This window comes from Oreochromis aureus, linkage group 3 (genome assembly GCF_013358895.1).
Source record: "Oreochromis aureus strain Israel breed Guangdong linkage group 3, ZZ_aureus, whole genome shotgun sequence".
Classification (NCBI taxonomy): domain Eukaryota; kingdom Metazoa; phylum Chordata; class Actinopteri; order Cichliformes; family Cichlidae; genus Oreochromis; species Oreochromis aureus.
Window position 1 is genome coordinate 65,448,706 of NC_052944.1, and position 20,249 is coordinate 65,468,954.

General features: G+C 39.4%; 1 protein-coding gene across 4 annotated transcripts; it reads left to right on the plus strand.

The window, feature by feature from the left end:
- Positions 1-8,125: 8,125 nt before the first annotated feature.
- LOC120437123 (myelin-oligodendrocyte glycoprotein-like) lies at positions 8,126-19,748 on the plus strand. 4 transcript variants are annotated; one of them, XM_039607837.1, is made up of 6 exons: positions 8,126-8,254; positions 8,375-8,728; positions 9,095-9,195; positions 12,511-12,650; positions 12,796-13,199; positions 18,194-18,213. In XM_039607837.1, the coding sequence occupies exons 1-4, from the start codon at positions 8,203-8,205 to the stop codon at positions 12,571-12,573; spliced, it is 570 nt and encodes a 189-aa protein (XP_039463771.1). In that variant the 5' UTR covers positions 8,126-8,202; the 3' UTR covers positions 12,574-12,650; positions 12,796-13,199; positions 18,194-18,213. The 4 variants fall into 4 exon arrangements, 3 of the variants coding, with proteins under 3 accessions (XP_039463771.1, XP_039463768.1, XP_039463772.1); XR_005610858.1 differs by lacking the exons at positions 8,126-8,254; positions 8,375-8,728; positions 9,095-9,195; positions 12,511-12,650; positions 12,796-13,199 and adding exons at positions 13,393-13,442; positions 13,701-13,795; positions 18,765-19,748 and having other exon boundaries at positions 18,194-18,526; XM_039607834.1 differs by lacking the exons at positions 12,511-12,650; positions 12,796-13,199; positions 18,194-18,213 and having other exon boundaries at positions 9,095-11,374.
- The last annotated feature ends 501 nt before the right edge of the window (positions 19,749-20,249 follow it).

Genomic DNA, 20,249 nt, shown 5'->3' on the forward strand with positions numbered 1-20,249 from the left:
TGTGGAGATGGGTGGGGAAGATGGTCTGGTTCTTCCTGTAACATCACTGTTTATCCATTGGACAGTGGAGTTTACTGGTGTGAGTCCAGAGAGGGTCCCATCAGTAACATGGTTAACCTGACAGTCACTGGTAAGCTGAGTGTGTGGAGTTAGTGTTGATGAAGCTGTGTGTAAATGGATGAAATGCTGTAGTTTGTCTCTGTGTTGAGGTGGATCAGTGATCCTGCAGAGTCCTGTCCTCCCTGTGATGGAGGGAGATGACGTCACTCTGCTCTGTAAAACAAAGACCACTCCCTCCAACCTCCCAGCTGCTTTCTATAAAGATGGCTCCCTCATCAGGAAGCAGCCTACAGGTCACATGACCATCCAGCATGTTTCCAGGTCTGATGAAGGCCTCTACAAGTGTGACATCAGCGGTCATGGAGAGTCTCCATCCAGCTGGATCACTGTCACAGGTGACACACTCACCTGTCTGTGTTTCTGCAGCTTTCAACATTCACAATGTGACGACAACTTAATGACTGTGTTTGCTTTATTTTAGGGGAACACACCACCACACCTCCACCTACATCCACTCCTCCACCTACATCCACCTCTCCTCTTGTTCTCTCTGTGTTGTCATGTGTTGGATCAGTCTGTGTTGTGGTTCTACTGGTGTTATTGGTTCTGCTGGTGAGACGATGTGTTCACAGGAAACCTGAAGGTGAGACTCAGACTTCCTGATCTTTCATGTCTGAGTTTGTTTATTAGAATAAATTTTACATTCACTATGATCACAGTAACAACTTTCCTAGAATTAATCTCTGTTTTAGATATTTAATTTGTATTATTGTTTAATTTGGTTCATTTTAATCAGATCAAGATGTTGGAGAAGATGACATCATCACTGACATCATGTGCAGTGTCATCAACATATCAAACCGTCAGCAACAACCAATCAGACAAAGTGAAGGTAGTTCAGTGTTTTCATAATATTTTTCATTATGTGAGGATATTTGTAAATATATCCTCACATAATGTATCTTTGAAAAGATTTAAAATATCATAATATTAGTTTCTCCCTCTCTCCTCCTGCTTGAGGAGGGTGGGGATAATGAGGAAAATTGTAATGAACCAATGATTTTAAATTCAAACACTAAAATGGCACCATGGAAACAGGGAGCTCAAAAAGTTTTAAAATTAAATGGAAAACCCAAAAACGTCACCCTGGGAATTTCATCAAGAGAATATCTAGTTTGATTCTTAAGACAGAGTCGTGGTTCAGTGTAAAAATAAACAATTTATTGACAGCTATTTAATTTATTTTATTATTTTATTTGGGTTTATTTATCAGATCAAGATGCTGGAGAAGTTCAGATGATCACTGTCATCAACATATCAATATAGCAGACTTTCAGCAAAGGTGTGAGTCACTAAAAACGAGGGAAACAGGTGTTAGCTGGAAGTTACAGATGCCAATCCAAGGTGTACAGGGAGGGCAGGGAGGCAGGCAGGTAGGTGAGCAGGAGTGGGAAACTGAGCTGACCAGCAATTGAACCCGGGCAGGTTATTGCAGTGACTCAGCAACAACCAGAGGTCTCCAGCGAGCAGAAGCACAAAGGTCAAATACACGAAAAAACTATAACAAGAAGCAATTACTGTGGCGGCCTAGACTGACGAAAGTTTGCAGACGATCTGACGAAGTTTGATTGTGAGCGCTGGTCTTAAGAAGCTTGCAGTTCAGATTATAATCAGGTGCAGCCTGTCAGTGTGATGGTGGCTCCACCCAAAGGGGGAACGCCGGCACTGTGAAAGAACCCAGCACTCACCCGGACAATGACTAGACTCACTTTAGTATGAATGTAGAATCATATATATATAGATCAACATCATTGATGATCTGATGGGTTATGAGGACATTATGGAGCATGTGATCGGAAGTGTAAAAATGTGGATTAGTGTTACAGTCAAAATACACAGTCGTGATTTGATTGAATTAAAACCTGAAATCACATATTTCACTTCATACTTTTATTATGAATTTATTTGTCTTATCTAAAATGTGCAAACTTACTCAGATATAATCATGTGTCTTTCACACAGTGTTGTTCACTGTGAGCTGGACTGTGTGTTTGTGGTCTGTGGTTAACTGAAGCTAACAGCTCTGCAGTCGTCCAGCATCCTGTTTCTGATAGAAAGAAAACACTTCAGCTGCAGGTGTTTCAACACAGGACTGTTCATTTTTTTTAAAAAGAGGGAGAAACATGGAGACATCATCTGGAAAAGCATTTCTCTAAACTCTCCCCACAGACCATCATCTCATTTAAAGTGAATCTTAATGATATTCAGAACTCTGTTCCAGTATCATTCACTGTTTTCCTCTATATTTATCCTTTGACTTTTTCTGATCCTTATGTGACTTCAACATTTTAAAACAAGTGTATCTCAGTATCTACACTTCATTTATGACTTCTAGAAAGTTAATAATTTGTTAGTTTCTGTGCCATGATGACATGTTGACCACATGATTCTAGTTTAACTGTAGTCTGAAGCTGGTGACACCTCTCACCACAGCCTGGACTGGTTTGGCCAATCATGTGTTTATGCTGTGAGAAGGTGTTTACTTTGTGCTCTGTGGTAAACAGAGTCGGTCTGCACTGAAAGCAGGTGGCAACTTTGTGGTCGTCCACTTTTCTTTTTCACAGAAACACCCCCACTTCTCTATTCTCAAAGCTGTTTCACAGTTCAGGTGTTAAGAACACTGAAAAGCTGCTGTGGTTTATAAAGATTATCACTTAATCTCTTCATAGTGCATCATGACAGATAATAATTTAATTGTGAATTGTACTGTATTAAACAAGGTCAGTTGATGTACCTGCAGTAATTTAATGTGTTTTATTCTCAGAGTGTGATTCAGCTGTGATCTACTCAGCAGTGAGAACTGAAGACGTCAGTTATGAACAAACAACCATCAGAACAAGGAGGCCCAGGTACAGCTGCTCTTTATCTTTGACTGTAGACAGAGACAAGCAAGCTGCTCACCCTGTTTCCAGCCATGAAGCTAACCTAAGCTAACAAAACTCCATCACAGCTCTTTACTAGATAAAAACTCACTTCACACTGGTAAACCTTTAACTGGGAGCGTGTGTGAACCAGAGACGTGGAGATAGGAAAGGTTGACTGAACTACAAAGCTTGTAATCACTGTAATCACAACTTTTCAGTAAGCCACTGCTGCTCAGTGCTTTTTGCCACTTTTTCCTCTTTATTGTTTAAACAGACAAAACATTTTGCCCTCATACCTGTTTCAACATTAGTTATTAAGACTAATTTAACATGGTTAATATTGGTTATCGTAGATTCAAGGTCAAAAAACTTTTCCAGTAACACAAGTGAATAAATGCCTTCCTGTGTAAATGTAGTCCGTCAAAAAGACAACTGCCCCCTACTGTCCAAATGTTTATTAAACAAAAGATGCTGTTATATTGTAATCGTGATGCGTTCACTGACATGTCCTCATGCTTTGCTGTATATAAAGAGAACAGAGAGGCTCTGCTTTGTGCTTATATTCTCCTCCTGTGTGTTCGTGTGTGCAGAGTTTCTACCAGACCACTGGAATCCAGCTGCTGCTCTCTAACTGGTCCACACAGGAGCTCAGACCTGACACATTCACTGTAAGCACACTGGTTTATATTCTGTTTGTTCTCCTCACGAAGGAAACCTCACACAACCACTGAGGGCAGAAAGTTCAAATGGAGAGTCATTCATATTTTCTTTTAGAAAAAAGCTGGAAAATATAAAACCTAAACAACTTTCTCCAAAGACATTTTTTTCTGTTTAAAAAAAAAATCTTTACCAAGACTTTCAGAGTTAAACAGATTAAAAAGCAGCAGGAACAGAAGCAGCTGCACACAGGTATCTTAGTTACTGTGCATGTCTGCTGTTCTCTCTGGAGTTATAAGGAACATCTACATAAAGATGATGATGATGATGGTGATGATGATGATGATGATGATGATGATGATGATGACATCTGTCTCAAAACAAGTCTGAGCGAATCTGGAGACACAGACGATCATTTTCAGAAAGTTAATAAGTAAAGAAAGTTTTTAAAAAACTTCAGAAAAGTAGACCTGAGAGTCACCTGCTTATCAAACATTACAGACTTGATCATATTTATCATATTAAACTTTATGGACAGGACTAAATGCCTGCACACCACCCTCAGCTACGTGGACAAGAAGCAAGGTAACTATGTGAGACTTGACTACAGTTCAGCGTTTAAAAAAATAGAGCCCAGCAGACTGTTCACAAAGTTCAGGGATCTGGGACTCAACAGCCGTCTGTGTGCGTGGGTGTTGGACTTCCTCACTGGCAGAACTCAGGTGGTGAGGGTGGGTAGATGCATCATCATCAACACAGGAGCGCCACAGGGGTGTGTCCTCTCGCCACTGCTCTACTCCCTCTACACTTCAGACTGTGGCCACCCACGGCTCCAACGCCATTGTTAAGTTTGCTGACGACACAGTGGCGTTAGGCGCCATCTCCAACAACGATGAGGCGGCCTACATGGAGGAAGAGAAGAATCTTGCATCGTGTTGCCAGGACAACCACCTCCAGCTGAACGTCGGCAAGGCAAGAACGTCGGCAAGACCAAGGAGCTGGTGGTGGACTTCAGAAGGTGTCAGCACAGAGACTATAAGCCCATTATCATCAATGGAGCTCCAGTGGAGAGGCTGCAGTCCTACAAGTATCTCGGTGTTCATATCTCCTCACAACTGACATGGTCTGCCCACATTCAGATACAGTCCAGAAAGCCTTGGCAGCGCCTGTATTACCTCCGACAACTGAGGAAGTTCAGGGTCTTGCCAGTTGTTAAAAGGGTTGGCGTAATAAGCAAATGCTTCAGCCAATACCTTTTGATTAGCCTTGTCTCGTGCTTTCTTGCTTTGTGGTAATCTTTATTCTGTATTCTGTATGTTGAAACTTGAAACTTGATCCTCAGGACTTTCTATACAGGCACCTTGGAGAGCATCCTCACACAGAACATCACATCCTGGTATGGAAACAGCTGTGTCAAGGATAAAAAAGCTCGATGCTGCAGGACTGCCCTCCCCTCCCTACAGGACATTTACACCGGGATATGCTGGACTAGAGCAACTCAGATATTGAAGGACCCGTCCCATCCCAGCAATAAACTGTTCCAGCTTGTACAACAATTAGGCAGAAGGTTACGCACCATTACCACATTCTCATATCATCCTGATCCTTCCGGCTTCACTACAGCACATTGACTTTAACACCCACGCAATGTACACAAGCTGTAAATTTCAGGATTGTTTTATTTTATCTTTATTTATATAACTCAGCCACTTGCTGCACATAAAGTCCTCTTTGTATATACTCATTCTCTGTATGTAAAGTTCTGACTCTTTTGTGCACAGTCGAAGAGCGTATCAGGTCACATTTCACTGCGTGTTATATCTGTATAACCATGCAGGTGACAAATAAAGAGTTTTGAATCTTGAATAAAATAAAGCTCAGCAACAGCTTCACTGAGATTCTTCTGCATCTACAGAATGGTTCATAAATCATCAAATAAAACACTGGACATGCTCAGTGTTTCTGAAATTGAGATCTCCAATGAGTTTTTACAAACCACTGTGGAAACTCATGAGACTTTATTATGTATCGATGGATATTGTTTGTATTTGGAGGTGTTCTGTCAGCAGTCAGTGCTGACAAGGAAGGTTTACACCAGAAATATCACAGTTTGATGGATAACAGGTGTGATGTCACGTGAAAGGAGATTATAGTTTAGGTTGATATTTTTATTTAAGTTATTACATTTTTATCCAACTGCCCTGTGATTAAACCGTATTCTAGTGCTGCCATCTACTGACATTAAAGTGCAGCAACAGTCTGTTTGCACCACTGATATGGAGCAAACTTCACAATAACAGATATAAACTTGCGGCTGCCTGCTTAACCACCACAATATGTGGTCATATTTTTCATTTAGTTAATGCAATATAGACTCACTGCCCACTTTATTAAGAACTCCTTTCTAGTATCAAGTTGAAATCCCATTTTTCATTCAGAACTGCTTCATTTCTTCATGGCATGGATTCAAAAATATACTGAAAACATTTCTCATTGGTCCAAATTGATACAATACCCAAAGTTGCTGCAAATTTCCAGAACATCCCAAAGATGCTCTGTTGGTTTGAGATGTGGTGACTGTGGAGGTCGTCTGAGTGCAGTGAACTCATCATGTTAAAGAAACCAGCTTGAAATCAGTGGTGTGTTATCCTCCTGGAAGCAGCCATGAGCAGATGGCTACACTGTGGTCTTAATGGGGATGGACATGGTTGGCAACAACAATCGGGGACGCTGTGGTGTTTAAATGATGCTCAGTTTGTACTACAGAGCCCAACGTGTGTCAAGAAAATATCCCAACACCACCAACATCAACCTGAACTGTTTATACAGTTTAGGATGAAGCCATGCTTTCATGGTGTTTATATTCTAACTCTACAATCTGAATGTTGCAGCAGAAATTAAAACTCATCCAAGAAGCCAAAAATTTTCCAATCTTCTAATGTCCAGTTTTGATGAGTTTGTGTGAATTGCAGCTTCAGTTTGCATTTCTCAGGGGGAAAGAGTATCACCTAGTGTGATCTTCTGCTGCAGTAACCCATCTGCTATACGTTTAAATGTGTTGTGTATTCAGAAATGCTCTTCTGCATGCCCTGATTGTAACAAGCGTTGCCTTGTTGCCTTTATATCAGCTTGAAGCAGTCTGGCTGTTCTCCTCTGACCTCTGACATCAACGGGAGTTTTTCATTCAGAGAACAGCTGCTCTATTTCCTCTTTGTCAGACTCTTCTCTGTAAACCCAGGAGAGAAATCCCAGCAGATCAGCAGCTTCTGAAACACTCAGACAGCTGGTCTGGCACCAACAACCGTTCAGGGTCACTCGTATCACCTTTCTTCACCATTACAATGACAACACAAATCCATGAAGGAAATATAAAGATTTATGAAACACATTTCAGTGCAAATAAAAGATCTTCATGTTCCCTCGATGGTCTTGGTGTGAGAAATAAAACAAAAACAAAATTTTAAAGCATAAAAGACAAACAGGAAACAGCTGATTGCAGACACAACTTTAGTTACTTATTGAAATTCACAAAATCATGTTGTTGTTTTTGAAAGAGATTAATGTCAATACAAAGTCAATCTCAGCAGATAGAGCACTTACAAAAACTGTGAACCACTGATATAACTAAGACTATGTTAGTGTCACTCAGCTCTTTATTTTCTGTCCTTTCAGCAAATTTCTATATACGTGACTTTCAACCTGTTTCTTGTTAAACACAGACCACCAGATTCCAGTAATGTATTGCTGACAGGGCCCTAACCATGAAATCCTTTTTTTTAAGACTCTTTTTTAAGACAGTGCAATAATAAAGCTGAACTTTGTTAGCTTCTTTTTTTGCTGCCGTGTGCTCTCAGAGACAAACAGCCTACAGATGTAGCTGGTCTGAGCTCCGTGAGCTGTAAAAAGTATTGCCAGCAGAATAAAATCAAACAAAAACATTTTATTCTCTGCAGCACAAACTACGTGTAATGTGGTTCAGCATAAGTTACTAAGATGACCTCCTGTAGAGAGACACTGAAAACTCTGTGTCCACATATCTCTGTGAAATCTGAGATCTCACTCAGCGCCTTCTCTTTCTGTTATTTAAACTGAGGCCGTTTAAAACAGAAGTTTTGTTTTCAGCACATATAGCAGCTACAGAAGGAGCAGCACCTGACCCACATAACATGTAAAGACTTTAAGAAAATGACTTTTTTTTTTTTTTTTGCTAATGCTTCGGGGTACTGTTCATATTTTAGATCAGGATCCATCTCAGAAAACCAAAAATTTTGTTCCAGTGAGTCTCAAGCTTTGTTACGTTTATTTGAGAAAAAAAAATAAAAGCTTGTTGATCAGTGTAATCAGTCAATCAGGAGGAGGAGAGAAACAACGTGCTGTGGATTAGAAACCTCTCTGTGTGATGGTTTTAATCACGGCATGATGACATTGCTATGTCAGCCTTCCCTCTCTGGAACTTCTCATTTCAGCCACACTCACTTCTTTAACTCTGCACAGGAAACTTGTTTCATGTAAGTATAATCAGCTCTGCTGCTGCTCGGTGGTCTCCATCCTCCTGTCCCAAATGGCTTCTTTCAAATTCTTCCTCTTTTTGTCTCTAATCTCAGACTTAACAGGTGAGTGAAAAATAACATTTTTATTCATGTTTTAATTCCTTGCTTAGTCCCATGTGATCCATTTAACTGGTTAACTCTAAACCCGAACCAGGAAATAATTTATAATTGTGTTGTCTTCAGCTCTTCAGCAGGATGTTCAGGTGAAGCTTGGAGATGACGTCACTCTCCAGTGTCAGATTTCCACAGATGAAATAATCTCAGTGCTGAAGTGGAGCAGAGCTGACCTGAACACAGACGGCTACGTCTACTTCTACAGGAACGAACGTTCCTATGAAAACTACCAACATCCATCTTTTCATGGCCGAGTGAAGCTGAGGGACCCGGAGATGAAGGACGGAGACGTTTCTCTGATCCTGAAGAACGTCACGTTTAATGACACTGGGATTTATGAGTGTCACATAGCAGTGAGGAACCCTGTGAGAAGTAAAAGAGCTCACACTGAGATCAGTCACTTCATCCACCTCACAGTCACAGGTGAGTTTGTGGAGCTCACACTCAGGTGTTAAAGGTCTGATATCATCAAATGTAATCTAAAAACTTCCTCCCAGCTTTATGATCCAGTTAGAATTCTCTCCTCTTGTCCTGGTGAGTGTGTAACTCCCACAGCTCCCTCTGCACAGCATGCTGCTGACACAGATGTTAATCATGTTTCTGTGGTTGGGGAGCAGCCGGCTGTTAAATATTTGAATATTTCTTTTTACTGCTCCCACGTGTTTGTTCGTTTTTTTCTGATGAGGAACTGAAGCTGTTCTCTCCATAGTGTCATTTGCAGACACACAAACTTCCAGGTGAACTGCTGCTTTGGTGCCTCACAGTTTCTTATTGCCTATTTTTCTGCAGGTGAAACACATGAAAGCGTGTCAGAGAAACGAGTCATAGAAAGAGGAGACGCAGATGAAAACATGGATGATACTGAAAGGGTCGGAGCTCCATCTCTTCAGGTTGTTGTTCCTGTTGTTGTTGTTGTTGTTGGTCTTTTTGCCGTTGGTTTTGTGACACACCAACAAACTTGTCAACATAAGAAGCAACGTCCAGTCAAGCTTCCTACTGAGGACTCAGATGAAGGACTATGAAGCTGCAGAAATGTATAAACTTTCTTGATGAAAACTAAAGCGCTGACATTAACTCATTTTATAAAATGTATGTATATACAGATCTTAATAAATTTGTTAGACCACATCATAAAAACAGAAAACACACACAACATTTTAATACGGACTCAGTGAATTCTCAAAAAAAATACTCTTCAGACTAAATTTACATTTTAAACTCAAACCTAAACCTGCACACTGTAATTATATCATATAAATAATAATAATAATTATGTTCGCATGAAAACAATTTCTCAACAAAGAGGTTTCTGCTGGACAGAAACATACAATAAATGATTTTAGTAATCAAACTGCAGCACTTCACATTAAACTCCATCTTTCACAGCAGTGTCAGTTTTATTAATGTAGCAGATTTTTGGAGTCTGTTTCTGAATGTTTGCACAGATTTGACTGACCTCAGGTCAGCATGCAGCTTGTTCACAAGAATGGGACCACGGTCACTGAATGCACCATCAGCACATTTACATCTAATACTGGGAACAGTTAAACAATACGAAGCCCTGACTGTAAATCCATTTATAAACACACTGCAGGCCATGATTTCCAGTCTACTTCTCCTTTTCTGGATTGAGTCAGGAAGAATTAACTTCCTTGTTTTCTTTTATTTACTTTTATTAATGTGAAATCATTTAGGGAAAAAAGTTATGCAGCAACAGTTCAATCAACATCCATAATTAAGCACCAACCTTTAGTTTAAAAGGTTGCAGAGATTTGATTCATTGTTTTCACACACAGAGTCCACACCTTTATTCTTAAATCATCTTTGGGATGTTCTGGAGAAGACTGCAGCTGTTTGATTCTCCAGTTATCAATACTTTACATATAATTACTGAAATGTATGCCTCATCAAATGTTTCCCTTCATCAAAGTTAAAGGCAGTCTATTGAAAGGTTGAAGGAGAGTGTGCATGTCCAGATTATGTTATATTGCACAGCTGTTCCTGATGTGCTGATGGCAGCGTTGCAAAAGTTTAAATCAGGAAGTTCAAAGCATTTCTGCATCAACAGGAACTGTCTGAATGATTAAACATGTAAAAGTTTTGCAAATATTCAGCTCCTCTGTGAACTGTAAACATTAATGCACATCAATGAAAAATACTGTTGAAATTTAAAGTATTTTTTTTAATATCTTTGACTTTTAAATGAATCGATTCAGGTTTAGTTATCAGAGAGTTTGTGTTCTTTCTTTTACACTAAAGGAATCCGGGTGATTTTTAATGATAATTTATTTACTTGTATCAAAGGTACCATTGAAACATTGTGTACATGATAGATGTCCAACATGTTGACAATGAAATGAAAACAGCTGCTTTCTTATTATGTCATTATTTTTTTGGTCCAGGCCATTTATGCACAGTTAACCAAAATGAGCTCAACACCCCCATCTTCAATCACTTTGTGCTTAAAACCCTCATGTTTAATATTTAAAAGGTTGTTAAACTTCACTGTGAACATGATGTGACATAAACAAACCCTCTGTGGAGCCAAAACTGAGTAGAAAAAAAGTATGTGTGTATTTGCACACACTTTACTCTTTACTGGTGGCCGTGCTTATACTTACGCTCACTGTTCTCTGGAATAAACAGATTATTCATCAGCTTATTTTAGAAGTATGAAAGCCTCACCAGGAAGCCAAACACACTTCAACACTCACACTCTGTTTTATCACACACGTTTAACTGAAAGTACTCTTAATCCAAAGATAAATTAAATACATCCATTTTATTAGGAACAGCTGATCCTCAGCCACATATTCATTTTAATAATCTGTAAAAGCATCATTGATGACCTGCTTGTATTCAAATGGTACTTAAAGTAATTTTTCTTCCTCTAGTGGTCATGAATGAAACAATCAGTGTTTTTTGAACAGCTGTGAATGTAATGTTCCAGTTTGACCTCCGGGTGGCAGTGTTGTCTCACGTTGGCTAAGCATACAGAAGAATATACTGTAAGAACATGTGTTAAAGCATTAAAAAGTGATTTTTTTAAAAACGATTTTTTTCCCTTCTTCACCAGATTCAACAAAAGGCACACCACTCAGAATTCTTCTAAACATCTGGATATTAATATTTGTCCCCCACACCCCAAAGAACACATATAATCTTAATTACAGATCAGTGCAGAAGAATTTATCCACTGCAATATTTCAGTTTGACCTCATATGGCAGTGTGTTTTTTACGACCCAGACTATAAATAACATCCAGCCGTCCATTCGCTTCCAATTATCCTTTTCAGGGTCGCGGGAGGTGCTGAAGCCTATCCCAGCTGTCATGCAGTTTGTGGGGATAGCTTAACTGATTGGTCTAAATTGCCCATAGGTGTGAATGCGGGAGTGAATGTGAGTGCGAATGGTTGTCTGTCTCTGTTAGCCCTGCGACAGACTGGGCATTAACAGGGAAAGGGGGGCACAAATAAATACTTTTCTTTCTTAATCTCATTTAAAATATCTGGCTTTAATAAATAATTATCTGAATCTTCAAACCAAAGTTTTTATCTGACGTAAAATGTATAGAAATCATACATATACCAACAAGACAGTTGTCATCACTGTCACAACAGCGTTTGTTTTCATTCAAAGGCTTTATGGCTTTTCCTGTAATACCTGGTGGGCTGGTCTCTAGTCAAAATGCCCTGGCTGATTTTTTGTCCCAGTCCAGCCCTGGTTGCAGTTCTAATTCAGCCATGCCACACAAAAAACAAACGAAATAAAACTATCCTGTTGGCTTTCTTTCATTTTAAAACCCCATATATGGCAGAATGGTCCAAAGGTTTAATGTGAAAGGTTTCAGGCATGGTACTTTGACACAGTACATTTATGTGTTTAGAAATAAAAGCTGCACATAAATAACACAGAGCTGCTTCTTTTTCTCCAGTTGTTTAAACTATTTGTAGAGACAGAGAGAATCAGTCTGATCGCTGGAACCAGTAACAAATGTACTGAGCAACATGCAGTACTGACATCACTGCTGAGCCAAGTTGACCAGGATACAAACATGATTCACACTATAATGAATAGTCTAACACCGGTTTAACATTTGCCTTGTAAATCAGGTTAACAAGGAAATACATGTTGGTGGCTGTTTGATTCAGAGGTCTCTTTTATCTTTAGTTTTTTAACCATTTACTTTTTGTTTAACTTTTTAGTTTTCTGTGACCAATTTTGAGGAACTTCCTTCTGACCTATTGAAAAAACAACAGGGTATATGAACTTTGTCAGTGGATAATTTTTCCATCCTGATGATCAGAAGAGTGTTTGAGGGTTTCAGAGATCCTTCAGAACAACAGTAAGTGTTCATGAGCTTGTAATAATTTTAACAACTTTCTGTAATTTCACAGACAGTGTGGAGTGGGAATTTCTCTTTATCTCTACCTGTGTTAGTGGAAAAAGGTTCTCATTCTTATACTTCTTTCTTTTCCTTTGAATTTGAGGTATTTGTTTGTCACATGTCTGGACTTGCAGCTGCTCAAACAGAGGACAAACAAAGGTGGTCGTGAAAATGTTGACGCAGGTCACAGATGTCTGATATAAAACAGCTGACAGAAAATACAGGTTAGTTTAGTCTGCAGCTGTTTGACACAGACATACCTTTACTTTAGGATTTTAAACTTTTACATTTTTTATGATTTGATTTTTTTTTATTTGTCAAATATTTACATCTGAGTAACTTTTCACTTGTTTGTAACAAAACTTCAGTTGCTTCCTTTTCACCTACTGAAAAACCGATGGGACATACTGACCTCACAGTTTTTTATCTGTCAGTAGATCATTTTATTTTTTCCACTCTGATGATCAGAAGAGTGTTTGAGTGTTTCAGAGATCCTTCAGAACAACAGTAAGTGTTTAAAATGACGTCTTTAAGTCTTCTAAGTAATCTGACAGGTTGACTGATTTCACAGGCAGTGTTGAGTGGGAGTTTCTCTTTATATGTTTGTGTTAGTGGAAAATGTGATGGAATTTTCTCTGCAGCGCGATCAGCTGTGGCCAATCTTTTTAATTATTGCACGCAGGACAGCTAAACAGACAGAGAACATCACTGTCCCACAGTCGGGAGAGCTCTGCCCTTGAGACGCCTCAGGTCTCTTTTAAACCCACACACACACACACACACACACACACACACACACACACACACACACACACACACACACACACACACAACAAAGTGTTGATACAGGTCACAGATGTGTCTCATATAAAACAGCTGACAGGGAAATACAGGTTAGTTTAGTCTGCAGCTGTTTTGATACCTTCAGATTTTAACTTGTTATAACAGTTTTTATTTTATATTTATATCTGTGTAACATGTTTCCTTTTTCTAAAAACACTTCTGTAGGTTCCTGCTGACCCAATGAAAATGCTGATGGGGAATACCAGCCTCACACTTTTCTGTCACTGGATAATTTTTCCATCCTGATGATCAGAAGAACAGTAAGTGTTTTTTTTAAATGATGCTCCAACACAACTTAAAGACAATCAAAGGTGGACAAAGTTCTCTGTGGTTTGATGGAGGCTACAGCTAAATGCTGCCTCCTCCATAGTACAATATACATTTTATACAGTGACGTCATGTTGAAGTCCTTTGGCTGATGATGGTCTTTAGTATGTAGCTGATGGTTGATGATGAGATGTTTGTGTTGTTCTGTGGAGATCATTCAAGAACTGAACCTGTTAAACACTCAGACCTGCTTTAGATTTCACCGCTTTAGTTATGACGCACTTATTTATGGTCACCCTACAGCAGCGTAAACACACGTGACTCTAACGTTACTTCCTTCAGAGACGATGACCTGGACGTATTGAGTTTGAACGAGTGTCTAAAAAGTCAGATCTGTTCTCACAGTCAGAGACTTTCAGGATCATTTAAACCTTAAATTTAATCTCATGTAGTCAGGATTTAAACTCAGGTTCAGTTATTTCAATAAAACCATCCTGAGACATTTAGAACAATCGAAGCGTCGGAGTTGAAGAAGACGGAAATGTCTGCTGTGACTGCGTCGCTCTGCTCGACTTTGCTGTTTGTCGGCCTCTTCGTGTTTGTCTCTGCAGGTGAGATTCACTCTGTGGGACAGAGAGGAAAAGCATCAGTCTGCTTTACATGTTAACAACATTTCCTGAAGAATTATTTTCATATTGATTCAGTTTTTCCGTGTTTGTGAAGGAGACATGAGGCTGGGTGGAGTCTGTGTGGATGTAACATGTCGGAGTGATCAGATCTCACAGAGACAAAGAAGTGTAACATGTGTGTGTCAGTGTGATGTGTTGTAGTGTCAGGAGTCAGTATACAGCCAGGAGCAGATCTACAGAGGTGGCATGGAGTGGCATGTGTCACCATATAATTTGCCACACCGAGTGCCACCATAGTTTGTTATTAATGTTCTTTATTAAGGGATGGCACACGCCACTCCATGCCACCTCTGTTGATCAGCCTCTGAGTTTTAAATGGTTGTACAAAAAAGTCAGAATCATTGGCTACACTTTAAAGCACATTACACAATGTAAAAATGTGTAAAGAAATGACTCTGACTTCTGTAGCTGTAGCTACATAAAGGCAGCATACAGAGACTCACAGTGTCTTATAATGAGAGGCTGCTTTCTCTCACACATTATGTTCAATTATTATCAAGACGTGTTTGTGGAACCTGCAGGAACTCAATTCATTAAGTAAACTGTGAAAAACACAAGAAACCAAATGTCTGTTCAGACCAACCAGTAACATCTTTACACGTAACACCTCCTCACATTAATAATGACGATTATAAAAAATACTCTATGAAAATAATACAAATAAAACATTCTGATGCAGTTAACATCATCAAATACAAAGTTACAGTAAAAAAACAAACATCTTTCTTAAATGTGAATGAAAATAAACTAGCCCTATAATCCACCTGGGCCTTACTCAGAGTTTGTATCTGATTTAGTGCTCAGCTCAGATCCATGTAGATGCTAAAAATGACAGGCTCAACACATTTCATCTGTTATTAGACTCAATTGGCTTCTCTCAAAATGTAAAAGAATCCGCCCACCCCTTTAATCACACTCTAGATCAGGGGTCGGCAACCCTAGGCACGCGTGCCACAGTTGGCACGCGAAGGGTTAACTGATGGCACGACCAAGGCTGGACTGGCCATCGGGCATTTACTCGGTGGCCCGGTGACTTTTTTTCCCCTTTGTAACGGTATAAACAATGAAAGGTGGTGGTTTGGCCAGACGCTGGTAGCAATGTTCCCTCTAATTTTCCATGTATCTGAGTGAACACACAAACTCCCTGAGCGATCTCTTGGACCACTGTGAGCGACATCAGACGTGTGCACTGTGGTCACGCCAGCATTGAATCCATCCAAGTTACATGGTTTATTAAAATAATCAAATTACAGCATTTACATTTATGTTAGACTACTTTTAATTAACTGCTTTAGCCCACTTACAATGAAAATGTAAAACAAAAATGTAGTCATTGACCTGTGCAGTATGTTAACACTATTGGAAGTAAAAATAACTTGAACTCCAATTTTGAAAACACAACTTTATTCTTTTTTCCTTTTTTTCTTATACAGCTCTGACTTGTATTATGAGTCTGTGGTCTGGGAGAGAGTCCTGTAACTCTCTGTCTACAAAATACAGAATATAATGACCAATGCTGGGCAATTAATTATATAGTTACTTCTTCAAAAAGTAACTCAGTTTGGCAAACAACAAAGTTTTTTGCAGTTATTTTTTTTAATGCAGCCAAGGCGTTTTTAAATAAAGTTTCAAAATATTTACAGAACAATCAGCTGTTCTGCATCAAATTTGATGCCACACAAATTATTTGTGCCACTCCAAAAAATAATTTCTGTCCACTATGAGATAAAGGAGAACAACAGCCTGATACCTGCAGGCCTGACAACAGGAGATGTATCACTCCTGTAACACCTGTAACATTCAGCAGTCGCCTCATTGTTCTGACACACACAACAAAACTATTGACTACACTACACACTAACTACACACTAACTACACAAGAGTTGCGCTAAACGTCTCAAATCTCTCACATCTCAAAACACCGCCGTCACTCCTAAAACTTCCCCCCGTTTCTTAACAACTTGCCATATCATTTTTTGATTGGTCGACATGGTACTTTTTTCGACCTATAGGAAAGGGGGGTGGTGTATTTGGTTTTGTTATTGCTCACAGGTGGAGAGCGCTTTCGAGCCTTTTTTCTTATAAAACGTTTCTTCCCGCAGTAAATATAAACAACGATAGTATTCAGGAAAAAACAAACATTGCATACATTTTTATCATAACTCTGGTTTTACGTGACCTATCAACACAATTTAAAAACTGGTATGAAGTCCACACTTTTTCCGTCAATTGTTCCGTCTGTCCTGCTCACATCTCCAATGGTTGTACACAGGGCTGGACTGGGACAAAAAAATCAGCCCGGGCATTTTGACTAGCGACCGGCCCACCAGGTATTATAGGAAAAACCATAAAGCCTCTGCAGGTCAGCAGGTCAGCAGGTCAGCCACTAATCAGAAGGTCGGTGGTTCGATCCCAGGCTGCCTCCTGGCTGCATGCCAAATGTCCTTGGGCAAGATACTAACCCCATGTTTTCCTACTGGTGGTGGTCAGAGGGCCCGGTGGCGCCAGTGTCCGGCAGCCTCGCCTCTGTCAGTGCGCCCCAGGGCAGCTGTGGCTACAATGTAGCTTGCCATTGCCAGTGTGTGAATGTGAGTGTGAATGGGTGAATGACTGAATGTAGTGTAAAGCGCTTTGGGGTCCTTAGGGACTGAGTAAAAGCGCTATAAAAGAGCTCCCTGACCTGCTGTCCATCTACACCAAGCGGTGCAAGTCCAAAGCTAGGAAGATTATGATGGACCTCTCCCATCCCAACAATGGACTTTTCTCACTGTTGAGGTCTGGGAAGCGCTTCCGCTCCCTTAAGGCCAAAACAGAGAGAATGAGGAGGAGCTTCTTCCCCCAGGCTATTCGGGCCCTGAACCAGGTGTAGGACTGGACTCTCCCACACATCACATTAACTCACGCACCACCACACATTTCCTATAATTTATAATCTTTATAATCTCTTTCTGCTATTTGCACATTTTTTACTGTAAATTTCTAAGTTAATTTGTAAATTTTGTAGTAACCTGTAAATTGTAAATACTGTAAAACTTTTTTCTGTCATTTAATGGTCGGGCATTGTACAGCTACAAGCATTTCACCCCTATGTCATACTGTGTATGGTTGTGTGTGTGTGACAAATAAAATTTGAATTTGAATTTGAATTTGAATTTATACAAATGCAGGCCATTAAAAACAAACGTCGTTGTGACAGTGATGTACACTGTCTTGTTGGTACATATGTATCAATCTAATATATCTAAACCTACACCATCCTCCCTATTCTGGTATTCTAAACAGTACTTAGCCGAAACTCACTCACTCACAGGGGCGGGTCTAGCAAAGTTTTGCCAGGGGGCCAGGTAGGGCATTAACAGGGAAAGGGGGGCACAAAGAAATACTTTCTTATTCTCATTTAAAATGTCTGGCTGTTATTAAATAATTATCTGAAGCTTACAACCAAAGTTTTTATCTGACATAAAATGTATAGAAATCATACATATAACATCGAAGTAGCTGTTAATGTTTCAAATTAGATCTTTAGCTTATACAATATGAAACACGTACATGGTAAATGAATCAAACAGAACTGAATTGATGTGTGAGCTCTTTGATATCATTGATCATCCCTGTAGCTTCTTACTCTGTTTTGCTGCTATAGAAGTGAACATTTCTGCTTTGACCTTTAACCTCTTTGCTCTGTGTTGTTTCCTCTTTCAGACCAGAAAAACATCACAGCTGGACAGAACGTCACTCTGACATGTCGAGCTCCAAACAACAACATTGGAGTTATAGAGTGGAGCAGAGCTGACCTGAAGGAAGAAGTATATGTCCTTTTGTACCGAGATGGACACTTTGATCCAGATCACCAGCATCCATATTTTAAAAACCGGGTGGATCTGCAGGACAGAAAGATGAAGGATGGAGACGTGTCTGTGATTCTGAAGAATGTGACGACTGCTGATACTGGAACATACGAGTGTCGTGTCCAGAAAGACAGAGACAGTTTGAAGCTCATCAGCATCATCTACCTTCATGTTGTTGATCCTCCAGGTGAGTGAGTAGAGTTGAGTGTGTGTGTGATCAGAGGTGAAGCTGCTTCCTGGTTGTTGATGTTTGTTTCTAAAGATGTTGTTGATGAGACTTTGTAGAAAGCAGCTGGTCTGAGTGATGTGATCAGAGTGCAGTAGATAATGTCTGACAGCAGTTTGAAGAGGAAATGGATTCTGTTCTGTTCTTCACTCATCACCTACCTGACAGCTGACACCTCACACCTGTTTCTCACCTGCAGGTCAGCCAGGAGGAGACACAGAGGATGGAGGGAAGGAGGATGGATCTGTTGGACTGAAAGTTGGTCTTCCAGTTGCCATTTTTCTTCTTCTTTTTGTTGTTGTTGCCTTTCTGATCTATAGAAAACACCAGAAAGGTGTTTTATAACTGAGATGTTAAAACAATCCCTGTTACAAATTCTCAGTGTCATCTTTGAAAATCAACGTCTTAGGACACAGAGACTGATGATGCTGAGCTCCCATCAGATAAAGATAAAGATCTATCACATCCAGAGTTTTGATTTGATTTCATATTTCTGATCATCATCAGACATGTTTAGACTGTTACCTCACTCGTGATTTCACTGTGCTATATTATACTGGTATCAGTGATTATTTAAGTTGCTCAGTGTAAGAGTTTAAATTCTTAAATTTCAAAAGCACAAATTATCTGCCTGATTTATGTCAGAAATCACTTTTTATATAATTTATTAAGTTATTCTTGAGTTCAGTGTCTCGTATTTTACAGTATCATTGATTGTGTTTTATCTTCAGGTTCAGCTGTTTGTGAGATCAAACTTGTTCTGTGAGGTTTGAACAGTATAAATTAATCCTCATCTACAGATCAGCTGTTACAGTATAATTACTGACACTGACTGAACCAAGTGACAACACAAACACTGTATGTGATAAAGAAAAAACGAATTACTGTAGATTATAGACGATCAATAATCTGCCCGATAGTGTTCAGGACTTGTTGATCAGCTACAGCTGAATGAATGTTATAATGAACAGTGTTATGAAAACAAGGAGAGAAATTATTTCCATGGAGCTGCAGAGTCAGATGTTTCCTCTCCGATCTGTGAAACTTTGAACTTTTCCTACAGTGAAGGAAAATCAGTCTGTTGCTGCAGTTTAAACCAGATCACACATTAGTGAGAAATGTTTTTCATTTTTTGTGACTTTTCTTGTTCATTTCTAATAAATTTTGAAAGATCAGTCTTGAATGTTTTCCATTCATTTTCTTTAATTCTTTAATTGTTTGTTTTCTGTGGCCGTAAGAGATGAAAGAAGTTTTCTGACCTTTTGCTTCAGATTTTATCTGAGCTGAATGAGTCCAAACAGACTACCGAACATGTGTGAAGGAAAAACATACACAATAAAAATGCTCTGTGAATCTTTTTCCCTGCCTGAGAGAAGCTGAGATTTAAATTTGTTCCTGTAACAGGAAACAAAAAGATGGTGGATTGCTGTCAGAGTGGAAACATGATTTGAAGCTCCTGTGAACAGATTTAAATGATGCTCATTTTCAGACATTGTTTGAACGTCCAATAAAGTTTTTCATTTTTCAACCTGAAAATATTTTCACTGAATAAAAATTCAAGAAAGTCAGCATATCATATTTCACAGTGAATAAATCTTCCTGGTTCTCGTCTCTCACCAACATGAATACATCGTGCTGATCACCTCTCAGGCTGTTTGAAGCTAACTGCTGTTTGTGTGTCTCA

Coding starts and splice junctions, on each gene's coding strand:
- LOC120437123 (XM_039607834.1), top strand. CDS start 8,203: ATGGCTTCTTTCAAATTCTTCCTCTTTTTGTCTCTAATCTCAGACTTA. Junction 8,255..8,374: donor TCTAATCTCAGACTTAACAG/GTGAGTGAAAAA, acceptor TGTTGTCTTCAG/CTCTTCAGCAGGATGTTCAG. Junction 8,729..9,094: donor CATCCACCTCACAGTCACAG/GTGAGTTTGTGG, acceptor ATTTTTCTGCAG/GTGAAACACATGAAAGCGTG.